The 21,248-nt window shown below is 40.8% G+C and overlaps 1 protein-coding gene and 1 pseudogene across 1 annotated transcript; one reads left to right on the top strand and one right to left on the bottom strand.

Moving 5' to 3' along the window:
* Nucleotides 1-6,378: 6,378 nt before the first annotated feature.
* Nucleotides 6,379-19,875, bottom strand: ppp3r1b (protein phosphatase 3 (formerly 2B), regulatory s1ubunit B, alpha isoform, b). Its single transcript, XM_026359382.1, has 6 exons — nt 19,659-19,875; nt 18,547-18,586; nt 11,801-11,977; nt 11,255-11,314; nt 10,159-10,343; nt 6,379-9,893 (listed from the first exon to the last, which is right to left on the bottom strand). The coding sequence occupies exons 1-6, from the start codon at nt 19,659-19,661 to the stop codon at nt 9,846-9,848; spliced, it is 513 nt and encodes a 170-aa protein (XP_026215167.1). The 5' UTR covers nt 19,662-19,875; the 3' UTR covers nt 6,379-9,845.
* LOC113161619 lies at nt 12,854-18,533 on the top strand (annotated as a pseudogene).
* Nucleotides 19,876-21,248: the final 1,373 nt, after the last annotated feature.

Here is a 21,248-nt window from a genome sequence, read left to right on the forward strand (position 1 = left end):
CCTGGGTTTGTTGCCCCCCCCCCTTGATGAGAATTCACCTCCTCCCCCGGCTAACCCCACCACACTACATCTTCTACAAGAACTATGAACAGGACTCTGCATTGCTGCAGAACTCATTCCATATTACATAATTCCAGACCCCTTCCCACTCTCCCTTCCCCTCTCCTGCTGTTACCTTAATTTAAACTGTATTCATATTGCTATGCCAGTTCAGATGTTGCGTGAATATTATCTGGCAGAGATTGAGTGGCTGGTTAGTGTAGTGGCAAGAAACTGGGGTTTGAATCCCATCTCTGACCTCCAGTAGGGGTCCTTATGCCTACCCTTGTAAGTTGAGTAAAATTCTGTAAAATTAATTACAGAAGTAAAGAAAATTGTTAGTACCCTTCTGTTAAAAAAAGAAAAACCCACATTAGTCACTGATTAGGCACCTGATGGACTAAATGTACTAAAATTAACTTGTGAAAGTCTCTTTTGAGTTGTGGTTCAACAGAACCAACCAAGCCATATTGCACAGTAGGTACAGCGTTCTTTCTTTAGTACATTTTTTACATTTACATTTTAGTCTTAGCAGACGCTTTTATCCAAAGCGACTTACAAGTCATTACATGGTACAAGGGTAGGCAGGGCAGCATGAGGAGGTCTTGCCTAAGGACCCCTACTGGAGGTAGGCCACAGCTGGGATTTGAACCCCAGTCTCCCACTTCTAACTTAATACTTAATACATTACAATAAAAAGAAAGAAGAATATAAAAGGTAGACCTGTATACAGTACTGTTTACTGAATCTCACCTCTATATGCTGTAATTCATACAAGCACATTTTCTTTGGTATGTATTGTTATATTATTATTATTATTATTAATGTCCTAATAATTTAGTGCTGAAAAGCATTAAAAAATATATTTTGCCACCAAAAAACCAAACAAATTTTCAGGGATATCTGTAAATAATTCTTATTTAGGTTCCAAACAAAAATCCACGACTGTCTGCTTCATTTTTGGGTCTGTGAACATAGAGCTGATGTGAAGTACCAGTTTTGTCTCATCTGTCCAAAGGACATTCTACCAGAAGCTTTGTGGCTTATCAATATGGATTTTCTTTTTTTTTTATGATTTGCTTTCAACAATGGAGTCCTCCACCTGTATATTATGCTCATAATACCTCAATGTAAAGTATATTGTCCATGTCTTGAACATATGGCAGACACATATATTCTACACTTTATTGTTTATTGTCCTATTGGTTAAAAGCCAAACTGCCTTTCGTTGCCATTTACTTGTACATGTGTAATGACAATAAAGTTAAATCTAATCTAATCTAATGTATTCGTCTTCCAATGAGTCCACTTGGCTCAAACAGTGCCTGATGGTGTGATCTCACACTGATGGACATTGACCTTGGATTTCACCTCTAGTCTAGGTTGTTCTGGGCTCTTTGGTTACCATTCTTATCATCTGTCTAATAATATGTACAACTGTAGTCACGGGAATAATGGAGACATCTTTTACTAAGGCCTTAAGTGATGGTGTAGTCACTAGACTCCAAGCAGTAGCTAAAACAAACCAAGAAAGTGAAACAACAGATGAAGAGTATTACGCATGGCTTGAGGGACATGAAGAGACTGAAAGACAGGAGGATGGACCGTGGGGAATGGAGAGAGAGATAAATCAGCTGTAATCAGCTGTATGACGTAGAATTTAGCTAAGAAAGCCGTAAATGTTCTTCTGTCTTTCTTCTTCTGAATCCTGATGAAAGCTGAACTCTGCTTTCACCAACTCGTCAACTCCTGCACAAAGCAGCCACGCTCTCCCTCTGAAGCGATGTTCATTTACTCTCTGCTGTCCTTCATCTCTCTGCTCACTATGGTTCTTAATCTGCTCGTCGTCATCTCCATCTCCCACTTCAGGCACAGACTAATGAAGGCTTAGTGTTGAAAAGATATTGGTATAATGATATTCACAGGAATTGATTAACATAAGCAAGTGGTCTTTGAGCATTACATCTGGTATACGATATCAGATCCAAGGTGTTTAGCAGAACAAATCAAGAACTCTTTATTACAAAAAAGAGAGATGAGAGTAGAGAGCAGGTGGAGGAACAGCTGGAGAGGTGGAGGTTTGCTCAAGAAAGAAGAGGCATGAAGGTCAGTCGTAGTAAGACAGAATACATGTGTCTGAACGAGAAGGATCAAGGTAGAAGCGTTAGGTTACAGGGCGCTGAGGTGAAGAAGGTGCAGGAGTTTAAGTACTTGGGGTCAACAGTTCAGTGTGATGGAGAGTGTGGAAAAGAGGTGAAGAGGCGAGTGCAGGCAGGTTGGAGCGGGTGGAGGAAAGTGTCAGGAGTGTTGTGTGACAGAAGAGTGTAAGCAAGACTCAAAGGAAAGGTGTACAAGACAGTGGTGAGACCAGCTCTGCTCTATGGGTTAGAGACGGTAGCAGTGAGACAGAGACAAGAGGCTGAGATGGAGGTAGCAGAGATGAAGATGTTGAGGTTCTCCTTAGGAGTGACCAGGTTAGACAGAATAAGGAACGAGTACATCAGAGGGACGGCTCACGTTGCCTGTGTTAGCAACAAAGTCAGAGAGGCCAGACTGAGATGGTTTGGACATGTTCAGAGGAGGGATAGTGAGTATATTGGTAGAAGGATGTTGGAGATGGAGCTGGCAGGCAGGAGGACAAGAGGACGACCAAGGAGGAGATATATGGATGTTATAACAGAGGACATGAGGTTGGCTAGTGTAAGGGGAAAAGATGCTCATGATAGAGTGAGGTGGAAAAGGATGATTCGCTGTGGCGACCCCTGATAAGGAAAGAAGAGAAGAAGAAGAAGACAACCTCTAAATTACTAAAGTACAAAAGTAAACAGTAAACCTTTCTAAATATAATATTTTAGCCACATGGCACAGACAGACCACTTAACACTATTTGCCTCTTCACCCATTAGCAACACATCTGCTGCCAAACACTCCGGCTCTAACATTAAGAAACTGCCCCCTGCTGGTTGGGAAATAATATTAATTATATAAAAAATATTAAAGACACAAAAATGGCTGCTGCAAATGAAATTTGTCTGATGTCTGATCAGACGGTGGACTTTGATTTGAACTCAACCCACATTTATTATTACACCGTTTCAAAACTTCTGACCTGCCTTGGTTGTTTAGTTTTGTGGTCTTGTTTCTCTCGTCGCCCTTTTCCATTAAAGCCAATTCGAGAGCTGGTCTGGAGTGAGTGCCCGATTGTGACCATTTGATCCCGACCTTCAGGTTAAGTCATTTGGCAGTTGCTTTTATCGAAAACAAAGTACCCTGCCTTTGCCTTGTAGCTTGTAAGTGTAAGGAGGTCTTGCCTATGGCCCCCAACTGGAGGTAGACCACAGCTAGGACTGAAACCCCAGTCTCCCGGAGGAGGATCTTACCATCACACGATCCAGCTGCCTAAGTCTAAATGTCTGTGAAGATTCTCAGTCATCCAGGTCATAACCTGGAGGGGACCCCAGGGGAGACCCAGGACATGGGTTTATGTCTCTCCACTGGCCTGGGAACACCTTGGTATTCCCCAGCAAATCCTGGAAAAGGATAAAAGAAGAGGGAATTCTGAGCAACTCTGATTAGGCTGCTGTCCCTGTGACCCGAGCTCCTGTCACAGACCTGGTTGAGGCCCTTTCACTCTAAAAAGCTGAATTAAAAGGTTGGAGTACTCACACACAAGCAGAGTCGATGTCAGGGTCCAACCCTCCACAGTGCAGGAGGGACGCAGCATTCTGATGGTGGTCAGGAGTGAGTCCATCCAGCGAGGGGGAGTTTGCCTTTCTACTTCATTGTCATTGAGGAGTTGCCAGACTTTCTCCTGGTCACAAAAAAGGCTCAATGTGGGAATCTGCACAGTCTCTTCTCTGGCTAGCTAACTCGTTAGCCTGTAGGGCTAGTTCAAACACAGGAGTTAATAGACATCAAAACGTCGTTCTACTGCAGTCCAAGATGCTGTAGCAAGAGTTACAGGCACCAGCAACACAGTAAAAAACTCAACTTTTCCTTCTTATCTATTTTTGTATTGAGTTTTTTTGTTTTCCTAACAAGAAATACAAGTTGTCAAATAATCTTTTGACCAAAACACACAATAAATAAATTGTACTTCAGTAACAATTTAACACATGGTGAAAAGGAGAAGAGCTCGATAGCTAAATACTCTGCTTCCCATTTCACAAGTAAACCTTCACACTGAGCACGTTTTACCAGAATAAAATGTTATGTCTTCAAACCCCAACATAAACTTTCTAATCAAGACACTTAGATGATACACTGACATGTAATGAGTCATTGGCATTGCATCTGTTGACTTGGAATCCAGTTCCAAAGACCTCTCACAAGAACTGCATAACCTTGTCAGACACACATAGCTCAGCTCATCACGGCAGAGGGAAAAGTTCTGTCTGTTCTGTACTGTCAATGCAATTATATTTAGCAATTTCTACCAACATTTCAAAAATATACAGGATATAAGAGCGAGTTTTATGACTGTGCACTGGCAACAGCTGAAACAGGAGGCATGTGATATGAGAGAATGTCTAATTAAAACTTATTACGAACAAGGATGAACTGAGTTTGGTGGTCAATATATGAATATGGTGAAGCTGCCTTACGTCCATTCTGCTCAAACAAGGATCAAACAAACAAACCAAAAAGTTGCTGACTACTCTCAAATCCACTTAAATATTACTACACAACTTTACAAGTTCAGCTGCAGTAAACAGCTTCACACTTCACACCTGCTCGGATTAGTGTCAGATGAGATTACCTCAGTCTCCAGTGACTCCCTGCAATTACAGGTGTTAAAAACAGAGCGAGTCATTATGTAGTATCCACATAAACACATGATGTAATAGTTGCTAAGAGACCCAGAGTCCACCGAGACAATTGGCTGTTGGCAATTGTCTTTAAACATCTAGTTTGCAGCTTTTCCTCTTAGCAGTGATGTTTGGGTTTATTTTCATGTATCTTATACAGATTAACATATGTTCTCATTGTTTCTGCCTCACTCCTTGATCATTCCAATTCAACTTTATTTGTATAGCGCCAAATCACAACAGATGTCATCTCATTTCATCATTGGCACTTTACAGTGTTTAAGGTTTAAGATCTTAAAAAATACACCCGTCCAAAAAAAAAGCATGTTCCCGGGGTCACAGGCCCACAGAACTCTGGCTGCAGCATTTTGGATTAGCTGGAGGTTTTTTAATGAGTTATTGGGACATCCCATTAATAATAAATTACAATAGTCCAGTCTGGAAGGAACAAATGCATGGACTAGTTTTTCAGCATCACTTTGGGACAGGATGCTCCTAATTTTAACTTTAATGTTTCTCAGGTGAAAAAAGGCAGTTCTAGAGATTTCTTTGATGTATGAAGTGAAGGAGATATCCTGGTCAAAGATAACTCCGAGGTTTCTTACAGTATTACTTGAGGCCAGAACTAAGTCATCAATGGTGAGAATGTGTTTAGACATAGTGTCTCTGAGATTTTTAGGCCCAAACAGTATAACCTCTGTCTTGTCTGGATTTAGGAGAAGGAAATTGGAGGTCATCCAGGCCTTTATGTCTTTTAAGTAGCTTGAAGTTTGACTAATTGATTAGTTTCTCCTGGTTTCATAGATAAATATAGCTGGGTATCATCTGCATAACAATGGAAATTTATAGAGTGTTTCCTAATGATATTAAGACGAGTATAGAGAGTAGTCCATTGTCTGATGCTAATAGAAGATCATTAGTGACCTTTACCAGTGCTGTTTCTGTACTATGATGTACTCTAAATCCTGACTGGAAATCTTCATACAAGTTATTGCTACGCAGGTGGTCGTACAATTGCTTAGAAACTATCTTTTCAAGGATTTTAGAGATAAAGGGCAGATTGGATATTGGTCTATAATTCACTAAGACCCCTGAGTCCAGAGTAGGCTTTTTGAGTAGGGGCTTGACTACAGCAACCTTAAAAGCCTGTGGTACGTAGCCTATTTGTAAAGACAGATTGATCTGATCTAATATGGACGTGCTGATCAAAGGTAAGACATCCTTGAGGAGTCTAGTCGGGATGGGATCTAAGAGACATGTTGATGGTTTAGAGGAATTAATTACTGAAATTAATTCAGAATGATCTACGGGGAGGAAGCAGTCTAAGTACGAGCGTGGTCTTAAAGATAAATCTAGAGTTGTTGTACATACGAGACCATCCATGCCTTATCCCCCTCTCCTGTTTGGATCTGGATCTTCAGGAGTCTCTGCTGTTTGTTCTTCTCCAGATGTGTGAATGATGCCTGAGGACTATAAGTTATATATAACTGTTGAACTGAATCTAAAAGAATAGAACAACAAAAAGCAAACCTATGACATGCACACTTTAATTTTTTTTAAATTCCACCACAACCAAAGGCAGAAGATCAAGAGTATATGTCCAACACAAACATCCGGTTAAACCAACAGCAAACCTGTCAGCACCAACCTCAACTTAAACAGCAGGAAACTTTGACACCAAGTGTTACTGACAAATATCTGTACTAAACAATTATTAATATACCCAAAATAACTGCACTTTGACCAAAGAACTAAAAGATTACAGTTGTTTGATTTACCAATTTCAATGTAGAAATTTTGGCAACAGTCATGCACTTAAAAAGTTGCTTTAAATGTCTTACTTATCTATTTTATGTAAAAGTCAACACAACAGTCTCATTGGGTTTCATGAAATGACTAATAAAAAAAACAAAAACTCTGACATGCAAAATTACCAACATCCAAGATTAATTTAGATTATACTTGATGAAATGTGTTCAATATCTATCATTATCTGACAACAACCCGACCTTACAGTTACTGAAAGTAAATTTTTACAACTTTAAACTAAACTGTACTATTGTATTATTGTGTACCTTTATAAAATCTTAAATTAGAGATGTTCCCATCTAGTTTTACTGGTCCCAATATCTATTGTAGCTTTATCATCTAAATATTATATTGATTTTTTTTTTTTTTTTTAGGTAGCCGAGAGGAGCATCTTCCCTCACAAATAATCTTTGTCTGAGTACAGACAACACTAACCAACATGTTCCTCACAGAGTTAATGTTCGTTAGTGAAGCCACGTTTGTTATATGAACCAGTAAATTAAGAAGCTGCTGCTGAGTGTTATCTACACTGACATTAAATCAGACTTTAGTGAATCCGTGAATTTTACCAACATCAGTGTCTGAGGTCAGACTCACTCCCTGCTTTGTCCTAATGATTTGATTTTTTGCACATTTAAATTTTCACCCTCGACTACATGCCAAGTCCGACTGCGAAGAAAAGCAGCTGCAGCACCAGCAGCTTGAGACAAAACCTGTTTGGGTTCAGTGAAGAAAGGAGCAGATTTTGATCCGTTAAATATGCCCAGACCAGTGTCAATACTGATCCTCAGGATCAGCCTGGAACATCTCTAACTTAAATATTCCACCAGACAAGAGATGCTGAATTTTCAGTCCAAGTCAACAAACATAAACCAGTAATGACTATATGGTCATATAGCGTGCACAGAAAAGTTACTGTGCAAAACATGTGTCTCATTTCAGAAAAACGTCTGGGACCAGCCTGGTACTAAAGAAAGCGTTTTAAAGATCTTTAATAAGACACAGATCTACATGCAAAAAGCAACAGGCACAAAGAAAAGTGCAGATTAACACCACATCATGCAAACACGTCACTGCAGGGGACATGGTTTGATAGAATTTCAGTAAATCTGAATCCAGTTCCACAAATGCTTATGAATCCCCTATTGAATCTGTTTGTACAGTTTTTAATTCTCATCAACAACAAAACTTCCTGTTAATTATTTGTTCATTTTAATAGAGACTGAATATGATCGTGACCCTGACACTAGAGGAAACCGAATTCTCACAATGAGCTGAAGGACTTGAACCACGTTCTCCTCACTGCTCTGTGTTTTAACTTGTGCTCACACTCTACTTGATCACTCAGTCAATATTAGTTGCTGCTCGATGCTCTTAGTGTCACCTGGAGGTGGACTGGTTGTGTCTGTGCTGCAGGTCACATTAACATAGTTAACATCAGCTGTACTAACACGATAACAGAGGCTGTGCAGCAACTTCAATCACACAACATGATGTGAAAGACTCTGAGCTCAACAAACAAATAAAACCAGCTATCACAATAACACGCCTTTTTGGTTTCAAAGAACGGTAAATAAAACTCTGAGTGTTTCAGCGTGAACTCCTCATGCTTGACATTCATGTTGCTGTTTACTGGATAAAGTCATTTACAGTCAGTTGTAACGTCTCGTTCTAGAGAGTGACGCACAGCTAGCAGCTCAGATCTGATTCCACAAAGTGGGAAGATTTGTGTGCTGTTGTCTGGATTTCTGGAAAAGAGAAGCTACAAACACACAAATGGTAGCATTTCCTTTAAAAACACGTTTGTGGCTGAGCCGCCTCTCGTATCCTGTGTTCCTTGGTAGCAACGATTGTCCCGGTTCTTACAAATCAACCACATGTATTACAAATAGAAATTCAGCAGTTTTCATCACAACAACACTGTTAAACTTTGTCTGACTGCTCAACATCAACATAACAGACTGCTGCCATGGGTTTGGTTGAAGTTATCCAGAAGCAGAATACGGGAACAGATGCTGTGTACAGATAACAGGATCCTAATCTGCCCCCTAGTGGATTTACAGAGTAATCAGGACCGAACTGCGTAAACTGTCAGATTTAAAATTGCTGCTGCTGGAACTGAACACAGACTTCTTATTATTCACTAGACCATGTACCCACAGCACTGCTACAAAGACTCTGAAATAGTTTGAAGCTTTCACACACACCACACACACACACACACACACACACACACACACACACAGACAGACAGACAGACACACACACACACACACACACACACACACACACACACACACACACACACACACACACACAACAGCACCGCTGATGTAATCATGGGAAGAATTGGGGTGTGAGTCAGGACTTTAGGTAGGTCATCCACTAATCAGGGGTAAGTGGTTACATCAAGTTTTTCCATAATCGTCATCAGTTGCTGGATATTTAATCGTTTCACTTTTCTGTTTTCTCTCATCCAAGCGCCCGGACAGCAGGTGAGGAATCCAGTCCACGTCCTTCAGCAAGACACTGAAACCCAGGTAGCTCCAGGTGTGTGACTAAGTGTAAATGTGAAGCGGTTCCTCAGATTTGGCTCTAACATCAAAAGTGCTGTTTGAGAAGAAGCAGCGTTGTCCCAGACAGAACGCCACGTTCAGTTACTGACTTGTAAATAAGGTTCACAGCAACACGACCGTCTGTCCTGTTTCTTAAAAAGAGCAAAAGCAAACAAATATGGACGCTCGTTTCAGCCGAAGTGCATCATTCACATGTCGCTTCCTCCTTTGTTCATGGTAGAATTAGACTGTTAATGTCAAAGTAATGTAATACTCCAGTAAACTAATGCACTGATCAAATACAGAGGCTTTTTGAGTGTCAGTAAATTCTAGTTGGCACATCATGCTCCATTTGTGTTGTTCTGAAATCAACTAACATCAACTCTAAAGTAGACTTTAACCAAAAAAGAAACAGGTGACACCAAAATAAATAGAAAGTCCCACATACCTTGAAAAACCACTAAAACATACAGTACACACATACTCTGCGTGAAAAAGACGTCCACTGTTAAAGTCACTGAGTTCTTGTTAAATACTTGAAGACTTCATAAGCAGGGGTGGTGGTGGAGGTGGGGGGTGTTTACAGACAAAATACTTCCTTTGAAAGCCGAGCGTTTGCAGGAGTAAAAAAGCATCAGACGTCCACCACCATCTTCTTGTGAATGTCTAATCCACCGACGACCTGCAGGAGACAAAACGAACGGTTCAATCTACGTCTTCCTCTGAAAAACGGCTTCTGCTACAATTCATCATGTGGTGTGAATGTTTGCCTGTTTTGACCTGAGCTGACCTTTGTGGACGCAGCCAATCAGTGTTGATCAACAGACAAAAACTGCCCCAGAGCTACGACCTCTCTACCTACTGTATGTGTTTGTTGGTCATTTCGTCTTTTACACAGCTCTTCTTCCTTGACCCCATCCTGATGAAACTCAATCAGCACTACTCACTGCACAGAACTCTTCGAACGATATCCTGCCGTCACCGTCTTTGTCTGCGTTGATGATGGTTTTGTCGACGATCTGCTGAAGCTGAGTGTCCTTCAGGTTGTTGCCTACCATCATCTTCAGGACCTGGAAGAGCTCCCCATTGGAAATGAATCCGTCTTTGTCCATGTCGTAGATCCTGAAGGCAACTGAGGCCATAGACACAATGCTGAGCAATCATTTTTAATTTGTGTCCACTAACAGTGACAAGTCTAAAGACCTGCAGCATCTAAAACAGTTGTGCTGGTCTTAATTCAGCCAAATATGCAGCCAAGTGTGATACAACACATATTGTGCAGTAATTTAGCTGGTTTCAGACTTGCACTGAACTTCTCCTTAGCCGGGAGGAGCTCTGTGAGAACACAGACGTCTGAAGCAGCTGGTTTGGACATTAAACGGACGTCACCCTTCCAGCTCCCTGGTAAAAAAGTCTTTGTAAAGTCTGAGTGAGCCCATGTGTGAATAGAGCAGGTAACTGTCTGTGCAAAGATTAAACTCCACAATGAGCTGTGTCTACTAACTGTAAGGTCTGTGACGGAAACTGGAGTTTTACATGGTAATAACCATCACCGTCAGTCTGGAGAACGTCAAAGGCTCCGACTAAGCTCAGACACTTGTCTGTATTCAGAACGTCCAGACACTGTGACAGTGGTTGTTACAAGTCTGTGGAGCAGTTTATAGATAAACTACAGCCCAGTGTTACAGAATCAATCACTGATGTGTTTTAATGGCTTTCAGACGGAGCTCTGTGGTGCAGACTGTTCCTGACTCACAGGCGTTGGTTTGAGTTTCCTTAAATGATTTGATAACATTATTAAAATAGAGAAAATCACCAGCCTCTTTCTTTGGAGGATACACATGAGGATTACAGCCTTCGTTTGATGAGCTCTCTCTGCTGGGTTTATACAGCCGTCTGTGCTGCCCCCATGTGGCTACAAGCTGGGTTTACACGTTTCACAGTCTACTGTATAGTTCTGCTCATGTGTTAATTCAATTTGAAGTGATGCTATATTCAACATGTTTGGTGAGACTGGATACCTGATGTGAAATCAGTACTTACAGCGCAACTTCTGCTCCTTGTCCCCTTTGACACTGAACTGGGAGACTCCCTCAATAAACTCTGCATAAAAGAAGAACAAATAACAGGAAGTCATGGTGTAACTTAAATGTATTTTAGTAGAAAACAAGACTTCGTTACACAAATGACCAAGTAAGACTCAACAAGACTGTCCTTTAGGACAAGCAGTGTTTTAAAGGACATTCGTTACTTGGTACAAATGAAAGTAATGAAGTTTTACAGCGGTCTAGTCCCTCAATCACTACGGTCATAATGTTGTAACCACAGTACAGTTCTGCTTTATTCTGTGGATTTCTACAACTTTCAAACAAGAAATATTAACAGTGATTTCATGTGGAGGGTCTGGCTCGCTCAGCAGAGGCCTCCGCAGCTGTATAGTACAAAATGTGAAGTAAATCGACTGCAGGTCTTTGTCACGTTTGTCACCGTGTGACTGTTACTTTGTGACTGTGCAGAAACCTCATTAATGCCAACAGGTCATTTTCTGACTCATGTACTGATCCGATCCTTGACATTCACTTTATTTACCTTGAAAGTCCACTTCTCCGTTTCCGTCCGTGTCGAATATGTCGATAACCCGCTGAACGAGGGGGTTCTGCTGGAGCTCGGGTAAGGACATAAACTCCTCCACAGTTAGGGAGCCGGAGTTATCCAGGTCCAGTTTCTTAAATCTCTTTCCTAGCCTCTTAATCTCATCAGCATCGACTGAAAAGAAACACAGAGAGGGACAAAGCTACTTAAGTCTGGTCGACAGTTCTACTATCACTTCACCTGTCGTCCACCTTCATCTTATGGCCTTCCTTCTTTATAAACCACTCACCTAGCTTCTTGTTGGTACTGGCCATGCTGCTGGTCCTTCACTGCACCAGTTAAGAGTGAACTCTGACCTACTGGACCTCCTGGTGCCTCGCTCTAAGCCCTAACACCGGGTCATGTGACGCCTCTTTCATCACTAATCACTCTGCTGATGACCATAAATCCACTGTGGGTGGGGTCATTGTTGTTACCTGGAGGTTCATGGACTTGATGTGCGTTGTCTGATTAATGGATGGAGCTGGTGATTTTCTACATTTTCCCATAAAAGAACAAAGCAACCGTTTTATTTGTTTCTGGATAACAGTGGAGCTCTGTGGCAGAAAACTAATCCAGATTCTACATTAAAAAAACACCAACATCCTTTTAACAATGATACAGTCGTTTTAAAATCTGTTTTAAAAGTTGTCCACAGCAGTTTAACTAATTCTGATTCAGTATAAATAATAACAAGCTCAGCAACCCTGAGAAACTGATGGCAGCAGACCGGACCGTCGATGCAGGGGTAAATATTCGAAGATGGGAACAATACTGGTCTGAAGAAATTTTAATTTTAATTTAAGAAAAGTAGCATAAAACTGTTAAATGAACCCGACAGATTTCTGCATGTTCTCCTTCAGCTGCACTGACTGATGTTGTGACAGTGACCGACCTTTAAATGGATCAAAACCCAAAGGAAGAACAAGCACAGAGTCACCGACCTGCTGCCAAACTTCAAACACGTGTGAGTCTGTCATGTACAGGATGATGAAGCATAGGAGGAGACCAAATTTTTACCAATTCATTTTTTAAAACACTGGTAGAAGCAGAATTAACTTCTGTCTGTGCAGCGTGGAAGTTATAATGTGGGTTCCACCAACTGTTTCAGAGATGTGTTGAACCGTCTTATTCCATCAATAAGTAACTAGATAAGTCCTCCTAGACACCCACGTTTGACTTGTGAGTTAATAAAAAATACTTTACAACACTTTGTCCCTGATTACATTTTCTCAGTACTACTATGAAATATTGAAAGGAACAACATGCGCATCACAGGGAGGAAACTGTCTACATGTTATTATCAACCAGGAAAAGAAATTTCAAGTCTGTAATCACAGTGAGAGTCCACAGCTCACTGAGAAGTCTGATAACGATACACACACAGTAAATTCACCTCTTGTTTACCTAAACAGGATCTAAATCAACTAGTTTTATTTGTAATTTGTTTTTGAGAAGGTCTGTCCGCAGCCCTTCTTAAACCAGCCACTATGATGTGAAACGTAACATGTACAGGCCCATTTTGGAGACTTCAGTGAGCTTTTTTAAGCCCCAGAAGGGGAATAGTATGACCTCCGTAATCTTTTAACACACCATATTAAACATAAGCAACACATTTTCTGCTCCATCATAACTACAGTAGGTTATGATGCAATAATCATGTAATTAAAGGTAAGAAACGAAACCAGAAGAACAGAGCTGCAGAAGGAGGAGCAACAACACAGGAGAGCCTCGACGACACACCAAAAAAGAAACTAAACTCCTGCTGCAGTCGGGACAAATCTCAGATAAATCAGGTGGTTATAACAACAGCTTCTCTACAAACACTGGTGAGTAAAGCTGATTGCGGTACTACTACTTTATGTTGGTCTTTTTAGTCACTATGACACGTCACTGTTAATTGTTTTCATTTCGACAACAAGGAACAAGACAATCTTCAACTCCACTAAAGCAGTTTCACTCTTTATATTTCAAAATAACTACTGTAATACTGGATTTAACTATAGTTGCTTTACACAGGACCAGTATTTTACACCTCATTTTCTTTTTACTGTCTGCCTGTGTCAGTTCTCAGGATATTAATAACTTGCTCCTGATACTCTCTGGGGTTCAGAGTTCACATTTGCTTTTCCTCCACGAGTTTCACTAAAATCATATCAAGTGAAACAATAAAGTGGCCGTTATTTTGAAATAAATAAAGTAAATACAGTGTGTATAAGCGGCTCTTTCTTTAAAATGGCCATATTATGCTTAATTTAGGGTTTCTATATAGTATATATGATAATTATGATTAGTTAAAAGTTGTAATGCCTCTTTATGAAACAGCTCTCCTGGTCTTCAGACTGCAAAGACTTGTCTGACTGCCTCTGTTTTTAAGCCTGTCTAACCCTGATCCCACTATGTTCTGATTGGCCAGCCTGTGAAAGATTTCCAGGGAATATGCCCAGTTGGAACACATCACCATACTTTTGACAACAATTCGCCGATAATCAAGCTGCATACTAGGGCAGGTTGTGAAACAGCTACTGTGAAATATTGTGAACAGATAAAAACCTTGCTTAAAATCAGTTTCTATCCTGTAACTGGATTTATTGTTGTTTTTCTGCTGCTCTGCTCACTGGTGCTGGTTTGACTGTTCCTGCAAAGGTCCACGTCTTACAGAAACGCTCTAATGTTAGCCATGGCAGCTAACCTTAGAAAGCAGGTGGGACACTGCACTTAATAGGTGCAGGAGTCCCACCTCCACACTGCTTGACATCAGGAGGAATAAGAATTGACTTACACTAACTATTGCAAATGAAGCCTGTTGGCCAGACTGGGTAACCTGGGCATTTTGCTACCAGCCAGCATGCAAACATACATTAACCTCAAGCTTTGGGCATCTGACTTTGTGTAATATGGACAGCCAAATTTACAACAGTTAATATATATAAAATGTGACATCAGAACACGTAAAAGCATAATATTATGTTTTTTTAATATTAATAAAATATTATCTCAGAAGATCTCAGAAGACCTACGAAACACTGTAAAAGCAGAACAACAGTTTAACAGCAAGCGTTCTTTGGATGGTTAACATCTCTGTTCATGAGTCAGCAATGTGTAAAGTACTGAAGAGGTAAAGTCTATGGCAGGAAACCAGAGGAAGCGACTGCTCTCCAAACAAAACACTGAAAGACCACAGTGACACTCCACAACACTACTGGGAAAAGGTCAGAGGAAACAAAGAGAGTCGTCTCGGAAGAACATGTAGTATTAAGTATGAGTAAAAAGGGAACAGCGCACCAACATAAAACTGAAAATAAATCTGCCTATTAAGGTATCCTACAGGTAGGGCTGTGCAATAAAATGACATTTATCAAAATAACTTTTCCTGCAATAGAACTATTAGACTGGTCAGTACCACTTCGACAGAACTTATTCCGTCCATGTTTTGACACAAAAAGCCAATGATGATGAAAACAGCTTATGGCTGGAATAGTTACAGCCATGTCAGGTTAGGTTAACGTTCACGGCTCAGACTGTAGTATCAGCTGTTGGAAGCACGGTGCTAATGTTTTGGCTACTGCAGCCGTGCACAGCAGTCGGGCGGGAGCACGAGCGAGATACGAGAAAATGTTAAAGGAAACTCGAGTGACAGCGTTACTGAAGGATACAGCCCGAAGGTCTGTATCCAACAGTAAGAACGGTTCAAAATAACTGCTTTAAGCAGCTCCACATCTCATATAAGATTAAAAAGGAAGTTCGACAGAAACAGGGATTTAACTTACATCGAGACATTAAAATAATTATCATGATTCTTTCCCATATTGCCCAGCCCTACCTGCAGGATAACAGCTGAAGAAAATTTACTTCAGGATTGCTTTGAAAACACAAATGTCCCCTTTTGGATGCCTATTCGAAGCCAAGACCTCAACCCAACCATCATCCATAATATGCCTGAATTGAAGCAGTTCTGTAATAATAATGGTCCAGAATTCCTCACTGTGCAGATCTAATCCAGTCTAATGTAATTACGAGATGCATATCTGATAAATAGGAACTGAGATGACAGTAAGTCATATTACACTTTTACCTGAGTACAAAGTGGTTCATAGGTACAAACAATGAGGTCTTCCCTGATCAGTTGCTTGTTTAAGGACCCCTACAGGATATAGCTGAAGGACGGCGGTCTTACCACTACACTATCCAGCCATTGTTAACTTTTATCTCATAATGAGATCTGTTCTTTTTTTCTTTAGTGAATGCAATGCACTTCCTTATTAGACTTCTTCTACCTGGAAAACAGCTAAGATATAAAATGTGTTTCTTTTCTTTCACAGTCTAGACAGTTACAGTATGTCTGCTGCCAGCTGTTTATTATCTGAAGATCAGTTTCTTTGCTCCATCTGTCTGGATGTTTTCACTGATCCAGTCTCCACACCATGTGGACACAACTTCTGCAAAGACTGCATCATGAAACACTGGGAGATGACTGACAGCTGCCAGTGTCCCATGTGTAAAGAGGTTTTTACAACAAGACCTCAGTTACGGGTCAACACCTTCATCTCTGAGATGGTTTCTCAATTCAAACATGAAGCTCCACAGAAAACCAGCAGCAGCAGCTCAGAGCAACAAGTTGTCAAACCAGAAGAAGTTCCCTGTGACGTCTGCACTGGAACCAAACTGAAGGCCCTGAAGTCCTGTCTGGATTGTCTGACCTCCTACTGTGAGACTCACCTGGAGCCTCATCTGACAGTGTCAGGACTGAAGGCAAGATATGTATGAAGCACGATAAACCTCTGGAGCTGTTCTGTAAGAGCGACCAGACATGTGTCTGCATGTTCTGCTCTGTCTTAGACCACAAGACTCATGATGTTGTTCCTCTGAAAGAAGAATATGAAGGAAAGAAGGCAGAGCTGGAGAAGACAGAGGCTGAAATCCAACAGATGATCCTGAAGAGACGACTGAAGATTCAGGAGATCAAACACTCAGTAAAGATCAGTCAAAAAGATGCAGAGAGAAAGTAGAAGGTGTTCAGGTCTTCACTGCTCTGAAGGAGTCTGTAGAGAGAGGTCTGAACAAGTTCCTAAAGGAGATCGAAGACAAACAGAAAACAACAGAGAAACAGGCCGAATACTTCATCCAAGATCTGGAACAGGAAATCTCTGAGCTGATGGAGAGAAGCTCTGAGGTGGAGCAGCTCTCACGCTCTGAAGACCACCTCCACCTCCTCCAAAGCTTCTCATCCCTGAAAGCTGCTCCACCCACCAAGAACTGGACAGAGGTCAGAGTCCATCCTCCATCATATGAGGGGACTGTGGTGAGAGCTGTGGCTCAGCAGGAGGAGACACTCAGTAAAGAGATGAAGAAGCTGTTTGATTCTGAGCTGAAGAGGGTCCAGCAGTTTGCAGTGGATGTGACTCTAGATCCTGATACAGCACATCCCTATCTCATCCAGTCTGAGGATGGGAAGCAAGTCAGTCATTGTGATGTGAGGAGGAATCTCCCAGACAACCCAGAGAGGTTTTCATTTAATCCCTGTGTTTTAGCAAAGCAGAGTTTCTCTTCAGGCAGATTTTACTTTGAGGTTCAGGTTAAAGGTAAAACTAGATGGGATGTAGGCGTGGCCAGAGAGTCGATCAACAGGAAGGGACAAATTACAAGGAGACCTGAGGAGGGTTAATGGGCTATATGGTTGAGAAATGAGGATGAGTACACAGCTCTTGATAACACTCGACTCCGTCTCTCCCTGAAATCTCATCCTGAGAAGGTGGGGGTGTTTGTGGATTATGAGGAGGGTCTGGTCTCCTTCTATGATGTAGATGCTGCAGCTCTTATCTACTCCTTTACTGGGTGCTCCTTCACTGAGAAACTCCACCCATTCTTTAATCCCAGTACTAATGATGGTGGTACAAACTCTGCTCCTCTGATCATCTGCCCTGTGTAATCTAATGATTTGTTTTATGAACTGTCATTAGCAGGAACAAATTGAAATATTTATTGCAGATGTTTACATCTGCAATAAATATGTTTACATTGAGTCATTTGGTCGACGCTTATATCAGAAACAACTGACAAGTGAGTTACATGGTACAAGGCAAATTCTATTCTATTTTCTGCAGTCAGTAAAATTTTAATCAACAGAACAACAACAGAAAAGCAAGTTTAAATAAAACAGAGAAGGAGCTGTCAAGAGAAACAGAGCCGGACTTTATGTGGAGTTGTGCTTTCACACAAGTGAAGTTGAGTGATTTCAGCGAGGTGTCGAGGCAGCTGAGTAGAGCGTGAATGAGGTATGCCATGACACACTAGAGATCACACTCTTACATTAACTGGACTGTGTATTGGAGTTTTTCAGGCTAAATGCTGGATAATTCTGGGATCATCTGATATGGACAGTTGCATTCTCACAGGCAGAGGAACAGCAAACATGTTGAATCCTCAAAAGCTGATTATATGCTTTAAATTTTGTCTTGTTATATCCATGTTTACTAGATAGCAGTGCGGACTTTGTATGGTAGACCATTTCTATGGTCACATAACAGCATCCAGTGTTGAACAGAAAGGACAAATCTAAATATTTGCTATCAACTTCACAGATCATACAATCAGGTCTCCTTTTGGGAAAGAACAGTTAGCGTGAGAGTTTGGAAACGGTCCAACAAGAATGCAGCATTGACTGCGTTTCATCAAATGTTATGCTCTGATTTACTGATACTTACAGTGCGAGCACATTTCCAGGGGGTAACTGGCTTCATTTCCCTGAAAAAGAGAAGAGTCCCACAGTGAAACAAGTGTTCCACATTCAAACAGTTGGTTAAAAGCAATAAGGAAAATGTTGGTGACATTTACTTCATGAAGCTACATGTAATTTGGATTCTGTCAGGAGCTGTAGTGGGAGGACATAGTGAGTGTTGATGCTACCTTTACTGCTTCTAAGCACTAAACCTGTGTTGAGAACGACTTTAATCAGTAGACCACAGTATTCTATCTAGAACAAAATAAGCTCACTGCAGCAAGCGATGATCGTTGCAGGTGATGTTTATCAGTTTTTCAGCAGTTCAGCAGCAGTACATTTCTGTTTGAAAACTGCATCAGAAAACTGCAAAAACTTTCCCATCACAGTATCATAGTGTAGAGTCGCGTAATAATTTGTCATCCCAAAATATTTATTTTACTGTAGTATGAGCAGATTATAGGACCAGAAGGGAAAGCAGAAGGTCTCTGTGGCTTATAATGATAACAATCATAGTATCACTGTTTCAAGTTCCAAGCCAAATGTTGATGTACCACCTTCTCAGCTGTAATATAATAGTTTTACTGTATAGAGCTGTGTATTTACTCACCCTGCAGTACTGCATTTTAACAAGAAAACTGATGGTCTTAATAAAGTTTAAATGGAGTTGAACTGACTGGTCGCTGATGTTCTAAAATAGTAAATAATCCAAAATCTTCTGCCGTCATTCAAGCAGGTGTTGATGGTTTTATTCCTCGATCAGAAACGTACAAGCTTTTATTTTGGTGGTAATATCACCACACTTCCGTCCAGCTAGCTGCTAGCCTGTTAGCATAACTCCAATATTCCTCAACTGCGACATCTATCACCAAACCTTAAAACAGTTACAATAACCACGGACATGTGACAGTTATAAGGAGCACAGAAAAAACGATAAATCACAATCACTGTCATAAATTAACGGTAACATTTGCAAACGTTTTAATTTCAATGCTAACGCCTGCTAACGTTAGCAGCCGCGACGTGCTAGCTACGAAGCTAACGGAGAAGCTGCGATCACGAAACGACTCGTTAAAAACTGATGAAACCGGTTCTCACCATCGTTCAGGCGGAAGGTGACCAGCAGGCGGACTGAGGGGAGCGGGCACGGACGTGTCAACGAGGGTTCAGGCTTTAACCGACGAGCGGCTTATCCAGCTTCAGTTATCCGAGAGCGGAGGAGAGGTTCTCCGCAGCCGCAGCAGAGTGAGCGAGCCGGGGGCGGAGGCGGGGGAGGAGGCGGAGGCGGAGGCTGGAGCTCCACTGTTTCATAATCCCAGTGAATCACTGCATCTAGTACATCTAGTACATGTATCAGAGGAAAAACACTGCATCTAGTACATCTAGTACATGTATCAGAGGAAAAACACTGCATCTAGTACATCTAGTACATGTATCAGAGGAAAAACACTGCATCTAGTACATCTAGTACATGTATCAGAGGAAAAACACTGCATCTAGTACATGTATCAGAGGAAAAACACTGCATCTAGTACATCTAGTACATGTATCAGAGGAAAAACACTGCATCTAGTACATCTAGTACATGTATCAGAGGAAAAACACTGCATCTACTACATCTAGTACATCTAGTACATGTATCAGAGGAAAAACACTGCATCTAGTACATCTAGTACATCTAGTACATGTATCAGAGGAAAAACACTGCATCTAGTACATCTAGTACATGTATCAGAGGAAAAACACTGCATCTAGTACATCTAGTACATGTATCAGAGGAAAAACACTGCATCTAGTACATCTAGTACATGTATCAGAGGAAAAACACTGCATCTAGTACATCTAGTACATGTATCAGAGGAAAAACACTGCATCTAGTACATCTAGTACATGTATCAGAGGAAAAACACTGCATCTAGTACATGTATCAGAGGAAAAACACTGCATCTAGTACATCTAGTACATGTATCAGAGGAAAAACACTGCATCTAGTACATCTAGTACATGTATCAGAGGAAAAAACACTGCATCTACTACATCTAGTACATCTAGTACATGTATCAGAGGAAAAACACTTGCATCTAGTACATCTAGTACATCTAGTACATGTAATCAGAGGAAAAACACTGCATCTAAGTACATCTAGTACATGTATCAGAGGAAAAACACTGCAATCTAGTACATCTAGTAACATGTATCATAGGAAAAACACTGCATCTAGTACATGTATCAGAGGAAAACACTGCATCTAGTACATATAGTACATGTATCAGAGGAAAAACACTGCATCTAGTACATCTAGTACATGTATCAGAGGAAAACACTGCATCTAGTACATCTAGTACATGTATCAGAGGAAAAACAACTGCATCTAGTACATCTAGTACATGTATCAGAGGAAAAACACTGCATCTAGTACATGTATCAGAGGAAAAACACTGCATCTAGTACATCTAGTACATGTATCAGAGGAAAAACACTGCATCTAGTACATGTATCAGAGGAAAAACACTGCATCTAGACATCTAGTACATGTATCAGAGGAAAAAACACTGCATCTAGTACATCTAGTACATGTATCAGAGGAAAAACACTGCATCTAGTTACATCTAGTACATGTATCAGAGGAAAAAACACTACATCTAGTACATCTAGTACATGTATCAGAGGAAAAACACTGCATCTAGT

Source organism: Anabas testudineus, chromosome 1 (genome assembly GCF_900324465.2).
Source record: "Anabas testudineus chromosome 1, fAnaTes1.2, whole genome shotgun sequence".
NCBI classification, from domain to species: Eukaryota; Metazoa; Chordata; class Actinopteri; order Anabantiformes; family Anabantidae; genus Anabas; species Anabas testudineus.